Here is a 9,351-nt window from a genome sequence, read left to right as displayed (position 1 = left end):
AACGATGAGTAGGTGAGAGATATACACAATCTAATCTATTGGGCAATTGATGTCTTGCAGCACTGCAGTCACACCGGGAGGTAGCGTGTGCACGCACGTTCATTGGATGGGAGTTTTGAATGAACCGACAAGCATGACGTCAGTTTGATGCGCCACAATCTCCGCCCATAACTCTATATATCCGAATCTGATTGGCTGAATATAGGTGTCTGTTATGTCCTTCAGGAAATACATAAGTTAAAATATTTCATGTCTAAAATGTATTAGCGTCTGACAATCTTTGACTTAACGATCCGTGTGCTAAAATCGTGCTGTAACCTTTTTAAAATCTTTGTTTTAAATTTGGAAAGAGTTAAGTATCCGATATTATTAGGTGTTATGCAACCAACACGTTTGAACCGTGCGGTTGAGCAATTCGAGTTGTACTCTGAGCTTTAATATTAGCTAGCAGTGCTAACAGACTAACACACACACACAATCATACCCGAGTCTTGACAGACTTTTTTTTTTTTATCAGATTTTCTCCAGCCTTTAATCCGAACAAAGTGTACCTTTACGGGTTTTCGTTAGTCGCCAGATCACTTTGTTACAGGTTAGTGTTAAAACGATGTCTTTTTTAACCGCAGCACGGAGATTAGTCGGGCTTTCACGGAGCTCCTGGAAACTTTCAAGGGGTGCCAATAATTCAGCGAAATCTTTATCGTCGCTGAGCTTCATTTGTAAACGAGGCATAACCTCCTGCAGTAACGTGCAGCCTCTCAGGTAAACCATTTTAAACCTATTTCCACACAAAACTAGCTAACGTTATTTTTTTTCATAGACAGGATGTCAAGTACCCCTCTTTAGTGTTCTAGGACACTACGTAGGGCCAATGCGATGTAGTCTACTACAGTGCGTGGTGGAGTTTACTCAGGTAGGGAACAGTCGTGTATTTGGGACATGACCTTTGACTTTGCCTCTTACTACTGAGCTAGCAAGAGAAGTAGCTTTATTAGTTATAGCTTTTGTTTGGTAGCAGCGGTTGCTAAACAGGTCGAGTTAGTCGATTAAAAGGTTTGGGTTTATTTCATGTTTTGTTCATGACGACTAGAGAAACGTTTGGTGCTGCAACGTGACGGGAGACGTGTTATTAGTAGATAACACTGAAAAAAAAAAAGTTACTTCGTGTTGTTTCACTCAAACAGTTCTGGCTATTAAACATAGGATTTCCTCCAGGATCAATAAAGTATCTATCTATCTATCTATCTATCTATCTATCTATCTATCTATCTATAAAACTCTTTCTAGTGTTGTAGTGTACAGTACTTTTCAACATTATGAATCCACAAAAATAGAGCATTTTTATGTCTTTTTTAAATATACATTGAACTAGCATTAGTACTTGGTAAAGTGTTTGTAGAAATGGTTAAAAGGTTAAAGCTAAAAATAAGCTGATCAGCCTAAATGTAATCAGTGATATTTATATTATTTCAGGTTGAAGCCCACGTACATGTATGTCTGTCTTTCTTTTACGACAGAACTGTCTACCTCTCTTATTAATACAAAAACATTTAGTGAGGTTGAGTATCTCACGCCTTAACACTAACTTGTACTTTTTTTTAAATACACTCCCTAACTAAAGTAAACCTGTGTTCTATCTCATGGTGGCGATCGCCATGCCTGCTTCATATTAGCCTCACGGTTTCGTACCATATGAGACAAACTGGTTTTAAACTTCCCGCAGGAAGAATAAACATTTCTTAATCTGTCCATACATCTTCAAGGGTTCAGTTTTCATGGTGTACTTCCCTTTCTTTGGAGTTATCCATGCTTTGTCACATGTTTGTTTCTGTTTTGTGAGTATTTGGACGCATTATAGGTGCATTGCGGTTGTTTCTGTATCTCATGCAGATTACTTGTATTTACAGAAAACTATTATGTTAATTGGCTCTGTTGAGTGACAATGACAATCTAGAGAAAAATAATAACTAATTACAAAATGGCTTGCTTGTGTAAGATCACTTGGTTTTTCTATTATGTCAGTTAGTTATTAAATTTAATCAGTTGTATGTCCTATTTTGGACAGTTATAATTGTAAAATGAGTCACACCAATGATGGACTTAAAAGATTTGCAAAAAAATGCAAAATAAATGGTGACATTTCTAAACAAATGAGGCATCTAACATATCTTTTGCAGTTGTCCAGTGCTCTTAATCTAGTGACAGTAACACCAATGACAGTTCGGGGTTACAGATATTTATTCCATATTATTAATTATAATCAATTATTGTTTTTATAATTTTAGTGTTTAACTTATTTTGTAAGATAAGGCACTTTATTGTGAATCAGATTTATTTTATGAAAAAATAGCTTTAGATGAAAAGTACATGGTCCCACTTCTATTTATGATCATAGTGACAAGACATTTCCTTGAACTCAATGAACTCAATTGTAGCAACCAATTTTTTTTATATTTAATAGTTAATAGGAAAAGGTATTTCATGATTCAAAGCACATAATATATTTTCTGAACATGTACAAGTAATGTCAGTTATGTTTATATTTGAGGATTTTGGCATCAGCAAAAACGTGTTTTTCCTCCTTTTTCGTTAAATGACCCAAATTCTCATGCAAATCCATTTGCCCTTAAACAATAGTACTAAAAAGTTCCTGTGAGGATTAGGCCGCTATGATATAACTGGTACAGTGTTGCTTTGGGGTAAATTATGTAAATGACACCCCCTTTAAGCAGAATTGTACTTGAAGTGACATGAAATATTTTTTTTATTTAAATATCTATGGTAATACTGCGATCTCAGATACAGTAGTGTTTGAAGGAAGAGTAATTCTCATAGAATTTATAAACCAGTTAGGTTTTACTTTAATGTCTTAAAAAAAAAGAGCTTATTTATTAAATCTATTAACCCATTTTCTTGTGATGTTCAATGGATTATTAGTTAGACATTCCATATAAAAGTTGTCGCATTAGACTTGCATTAGACACATTAGGCTAAAGGTTTTTGAATACAGGCAGTGGTTAATGCGTTGGACTACTGATCGGAAGGTCAAAGGTTCAAACCACTCAGGTTACCACTGTTGGGTCCTAGAGCAAGGCCCTTTACCCTCAACTTACATTTGTAATCAAATAAATATAAGTCAAGGATGCAGGTAAGGATAAGGGTATCTGCCAAATGCTGTAAATGTAATACAGTGCAGTTACACACTGAGTTATGCTAGATACCAGTATATGACATAACAAACAATAGCAATGTTGGCAATCTTAATGGAGTTCTTAAACCTTATGTTGATCATATAATTTCTTTTTAGGTACAGATGGATTCTCACTGCTGGTGTCTTGATCACCTGGCAGTCAAATAGCATTCTGGGTAATTCAGAAAACCTTAAATAAACATAGACCGAAAAAGTTAACTTTAATACATACACTTCTAATACATACACATTGTAATACATCCACACTCACCATTTAGCTTTGATGACAGCACACAATGTGGCGACCAGTTCATGTGTGAAAATGATTCCTCATGCTCCCAAAACCACTCTTTTACAAGTTGAGTGCTGGAACATGCCGGTCCTATCAGGGAAGAAAAACTCCATAGATGTAACACCATCTTCATTAAGTTCATCACCTGACTTCATTTTATTGCCACATAACGTTGCTTTGCCAAATTGAAAAAAAGTTGACAGTTTAGCATTAACCTTCCAGATTTTGATAAGGGGTTAGTAAACTAGTTCCAGCATTTTCAAATAACCTTGGTTGTTTTCTTTGCTTGGCGCAGCCCAATAATTTGACCTTTCTAAAATGGCAACTTTTTTTTTTATTCCTCCCTCTCTTTTTTTTTTTTTTGACCAGGGTGTGTGTGTGGGAAAGGACACTTGAGAAAATATATCGACTGTATGATTGATATTAATCTTGTGTATGCACTGTTTAGAACTTGCTCATGCGTGAATCAAACTAATCAAACATGGCTGTCCATTCTTAGGGCATTTTACATTCTCCTTATCTATTTTGCAATTTGTTCGCAATGTTTCCTGAAGGAAGCTTATCTTAAAATTCACCCTGAGAGGTGCACAGTTAAAAATTGCTAGTTACTGATTTGAGGCGGTAAATGGTTTAATTTCATATACTCAGTATGTTATGCTGTCTGAGCCACAAGAGGGCAGCATCAATTCAATCATTGCTCTCTGTGGAACCTGTATAGAAAAACTTTCAATTTTGACATTAGTGACTGTTACATGACTGTTGTTTCTCTTGCTAGGTCAGAAAACAAGGTGACGGTTAATTTCATCAATCGTGATGGAGAAAAGATCACCGTCAAGGCTTCCCCTGGTGACACACTATTAGATGTTGTTGTTCAACAAGACCTTGATATCGATGGATATGGTGAGCGTAACATTTGTTTGGTCGTTTGTTTTCTAGGAAGTGATTCTGTGTACGTAATAATAATAAATAAATTAAAAGAAATACATGTATGAATATATCTAAAATAAATGGTCCTTAAAATGGGGATAGAGATAAAGCCCCCCAAAGCACATCACTGAGGAACTAGAAAAATAGAGGAAGTCTAATTATATTATGTTATTCCCACCAGGAGCATGTGAGGGAACTCTAGCTTGTTCCACGTGCCATCTTATCTTTGAAGAGGAGGCATATAAACAGCTTGGCCCAATTAGTGATGAGGAAATGGATATGCTGGATCTTGCCTACGGCCTTACAGATACGTAAGTTTCCTTTATGCATGGCCACAAACATCCATGACACACTTCTCCTTTGTCACAGAATAATGTTATTTTAAGGCCTAGATGTTATTTTAGATGGTCTAAACAATGTCATGTAAATCATAGGAAGCCTCAATGAACCCAACTGTAAAGTTTGAAAAAGCATTTGCTTGTCACAGGCTTGTTCTTTTGCCTTGTCAGGATTTATGTCTCCAAAACTTCTCAAAACAAAGTTATGACTGGAAACCGCTTCTGTGTCATCAAATGATCGACCAAACCACAAATGCAGTAGCAGCTTGAACCTGAAGAGAAAAAAGTGACGTGTCCAGTGAAAACACTTTTACATAGGGAAGGACTTGTGCACAGAGAAGCATCCTAATAGTTCCACACAAGTCAGGCTTAAAGTTTAACAATTCTGAGCCAGGAGGAGATAAAGTCAAGCTCAGCAACAGGGCCATATTTTGTTTGTATACCGCTTTTAACAATGGTCATTGTCGCATAGGAACTTTATAAAATCAAAAGAAAATTCTAAAAATGTGTGAGGGGGGAAACAAATGTATGAATCGAAATGATCAGAGAGTACCTGATGAGCAAGCTGAGGGTGACGGTGGCAAGGGGAAAACTCCCTGAGATGGCAATAGGAAGAAACCTTGAGAGGAATTCGACTCAACAGGTTAACAGCTCAACAGTTTCGACTTAACTCAATCTCACATCCTCATTTGGGTGAAAGGGAAAGCAGGAATTGTTTTGCAGTCATACTGTGTGTTAGGCAGCTGGACGTTCAATATAATCAAAGATGTGCCCAAGTTCATATGGGGTCTACTTGCTTACCATATAACCATGCTCACTCCTGGTAAAATCTGGTAGATCCCTGGAAGGTCATCAAAGCCTACAAGAATGGACCACTTCATGAGGGGAAGGAAAGGTGAAGGAAATGTGAGAAAATGTGATGTTCTGGTTGGACATGCCCATAGGCATAAGAGCAGTTTTTGGCATTGGGTATTCTGGTGTATGCCATTGGCATTAGGTGGGTTAGACAATGTTGACTAAGTAGCATGGTTAGTCAAACATTATTGTAAAAAAATATTATGATGAGAATATTATAAGAATTACTATAAGTGAAGGCAGTGGTCATGAAGCAGGAGCACCATTAGGGCAGTGGGACAGGAGCAACATACTGACCTCAGTGAAGTATCAGTCATGGGTTCTCCTTGTAATCTGGAGATTACTGATAAGTTCAAATGTCCTTACAATGCTCACAGGGGTTAATCACAGTGAAAGCGTGTGTCACACCCTCACGAACTGGAGAAGGAAAGGTATAATTTGAAAAGAGCCAGAATTCATGAGGTCTTTTGTCACAGCAAATAAGAGCTGCATTGTATTACAGTATGTAATGGATGCTTGAGTGCACAATGATGTAGGATTGTCACTGTTCTTGACTAGAAATTGATTAAAAAAATGAAAAAGCTCTGGTGTTGAACGAAACAAATGTTCTGTACAAAATGTTAAACAAATTGTATTGTCACTGTTTTTGTTGTAAGTGTGTGTCTCAGTCACATTGTTACACTTCTGTCTGGTAGCACCCTGACTACCATAAGATTAGAAAGCCCATTTTTTATATAAATAACCAAAATTTTAATGAGGAGAGGACAAATGCGTAAATGCACACGTCTCAGATTAGACTAACTGGTGTTTCAGAGTTGTGTGTGTGCTTGTGCTTTGTGATGGCCTGGCACCCTGTCCGGGGTGGACCCTTCCTAGTGCCCTGTGTCCCTTGGGATAGGCTCAATACTTCCCTCGACCCTGTACAGGATAAGTGGTGTAGAGAGTGAGTGAGGTGCACTTTATTAACTTCAGACTCTTGAATGCATAGCAGTTAACATTTATAAAATATTTAAGGGTTCATATAAAAGTCAGGTCAAGTCTGAATGCGCCATTCTGTTTTGTATTAAACGTAAGAGCAAATCTAAATATCAGGAAGGGCCTACCCAAAAACAGGAAAACAATTAACAAGACTCACTCCCAGGCTTTGAGTAATTATGAGCGGACTAAATTTGAGCTGATCTGTAATGTCAAAACATGGTCACGGTAAAACAGTAGGATTAGAGGTAAATGCCAGCAGATGAAAGTGAGGATTTTGTTTATGCCGTTATTTGTTGTTAACCCGTGTTGACATTTAAATCTGTGATCAGTAATGATTTTGCACTGATTAGCTCCTACTCTCTCTTTATATAGTATAAGCCCTCTTTAAAAGAGGGTTATACCGAATATTGGTGTGGCTGGTAATCGTTGCACATATGTTGTAATCGCTCAAATGTGATAATAATAAAACAGTTCTATAACCAAGAAATTTAAATAGAATAACTCACATTTTGGACATAATACAGCCTTTTTTTGCCCCCCCCTCGGCTTGCAGAAATGCAGACCTAAAGAAGCCATGCTTACTTTGTTGCACATTGGCGAGCTAGCTCAAAATAATTTGTACATTTCCAATAAAGTGCTTGGGTGTCTTTTCTTTTTGTTTAAGTTGCATACCTAAAAAGTTGTTTGCTGAGGATGTTGTTAACTCATCCTCAGCAATGTAGTAATTGTTTCTAACTAGGAAATGGAATTGTACATGGCCATCACAGGCGAGTGGCCCGATATAAACAATGCCAGTGCGGTTATACTAAATATAAGCACTCTTGAAATGCTGCACCAGCAAATTAGTGGTCTGGAGCTAACTGTTGTATAAATAGCTAAAGGGATGTCTTATGAAAAATTAACTTTTCTTAGAGAAGATGAACAAGACCATTTTTATATGCTTGTATAGAGTATTATGGTTTTTTTTATTAAATAATTATAATATATAATTCAGTTTTATAATTTAAATAATACAAATCATGTGACCATAGTGGGTCTTAGTATTAGGCAAATACAGCTTAAAATGTACAACATTTTCCCTTGTTTACCATGCAATTATATCTGTATATGTGCAGTTTCCAGCTTTATAATTTTCCTGACAAGGTCTTATACTGAATGTGAAGTCATCACCAGAATATTACCACCTGATGGTGTTTGAGTACACAGTTACCTTTTGTTCACTTGTGTAAACTATGATAGTTTCACTTACTTTTCTGTAATAAGTTACTTTATCAGTTGTTTAAACTGCAAGTAATAATTGAAAAGATCAAACATTATTCAAAGATCAAAAAATAAAATTTTCTTAATTTGTTCTTATGTTTTTATCTACAGGTCTCGTCTGGGTTGCCAGATCTGCCTAACAAAATCTCTGGACGGCATGACAGTGCGTGTTCCCGAGAGCGTGGCAGACATTAGACAGTCAGACGGCTCTGCCTAGTCTCTTTAACCACCTCGTGCCTGTCTGCCTACCATAAACCAATGTAAATTGATCATGGGAAAAGGGAAAATGTGATTGGATTAATTGAGGAAAGTGTCCTGATGTAAGAAATCATACTTTTGTCTAGACCCTTTATGTCTGTAGCATTGGGATTATAGAGCTACATGGAGGTTGTGATCAATTTATCAATACATCTTTAAGAATAAGCTGTAAATTTTTGTGAAGGTTTCGTATAGTAATAAAATAGTTAAGACAGAATTGAAAACAAAAATGCAAAAACTTTTTTTAAGATAAAAAAAAACCCAAGACATATTATTATGGTGAGTTGTAAGTGCAAAACAAATAAAAAAAAGGAACAGCAAATCAGAAAACCAAACTAAATTAAAAACAACATAAAACCAGAATCAGCAGAACAAATGATTAGCTGCAGCATGCATCATTCATAGATACTGTGAAAAATGGAGGACTCGAGCATGTTTACACTAAGGTGCTTTTATTTATGCTTTGTTTGGGCATTTATATTATGTTAATTAGCTCAACTGTCAATTTGTCAAGACATCAATGTGAAATTAATGTGAATGAATGTGAAAAAGTATGTGTACGCTAAAACGCATCAGAAGAAAGCAATTTTGCTTGATTACTTGGAGGATATGTAATTATTTTTCTTATGATAATCATTTTTAAATTAATGCTACTGTGCTTCTGAATTTGCTGTTGCTTTTTTTTTTTTTTGGTAGTATCTTTTTCACTTACATTCCACTGTGGTTTAGAGATTTCTAGTTAGTGGTTTTGCCAAGGCATGCAATGGATTTTCTCACTAGTACTTTGGACAAGAATTAAACACATACAGTACATTAATTTTGTTTGTGTGTGTATGAAACAGTTAGTACCTCTTTATCCCAAACATAATGACAGACACTGACTAATTCAAAAAATGAAATAATTATATATGAAGTTTTAAACTATGCTTTAATGAAAAATAAATATTTTATGTGTAGTTTGTGTTATAAATGGTATATTTATTCCACTTTCAGAAAATCATTTTGGAACCAATTAAACCAGATAATGTTAATTAATTATATAGATAATTAATATATGTATAGGGAGATTTTTAAAAGGTGTTGGCAGTTTATGACCTTTAAAGTTTGAAAAGCCCATAACATGGACATTATACAGTGGTGTGAAAGTGTTTGCCCCCTTACTAATTTCTTATATTTTTTGCATGTTTGTCACACTTTGTTTCACATAATCAAACAAATTGAAACAAGTAAACACATCATGCATTTTTTAAATG

The 9,351-nt window shown here is 35.7% G+C and overlaps 1 protein-coding gene across 1 annotated transcript; it reads left to right on the top strand.

The window, feature by feature from the left end:
* The first annotated feature begins 210 nt into the window (after window positions 1-210).
* fdx1 (ferredoxin 1) lies at window positions 211-8,909 on the top strand. Its single transcript, XM_053477589.1, has 4 exons — window positions 211-762; window positions 4,258-4,382; window positions 4,591-4,720; window positions 7,952-8,909. Exons 1-4 carry the CDS (start codon window positions 608-610, stop codon window positions 8,055-8,057), a joined length of 516 nt encoding a protein of 171 aa, XP_053333564.1. The 5' UTR covers window positions 211-607; the 3' UTR covers window positions 8,058-8,909.
* The last annotated feature ends 442 nt before the right edge of the window (window positions 8,910-9,351 follow it).

The sequence above is a fragment of the Clarias gariepinus genome, chromosome 18, assembly GCF_024256425.1.
Source record: "Clarias gariepinus isolate MV-2021 ecotype Netherlands chromosome 18, CGAR_prim_01v2, whole genome shotgun sequence".
Lineage (NCBI taxonomy): Eukaryota > Metazoa > Chordata > Actinopteri > Siluriformes > Clariidae > Clarias > Clarias gariepinus.
This window is presented reverse-complemented; position numbering and strand designations above follow the sequence as displayed.

Bases quoted from the DNA above. Each gene is read 5' to 3' on its own strand.
- fdx1 (XM_053477589.1), top strand. From the start codon at position 608: ATGTCTTTTTTAACCGCAGCACGGAGATTAGTCGGGCTTTCACGGAGC. The intron at 763-4,257 runs GTAAACCATTTT...TTCTCTTGCTAG, and splicing joins AGTAACGTGCAGCCTCTCAG to GTCAGAAAACAAGGTGACGG. The intron at 4,721-7,951 runs GTAAGTTTCCTT...TTTTATCTACAG, and splicing joins GCCTACGGCCTTACAGATAC to GTCTCGTCTGGGTTGCCAGA.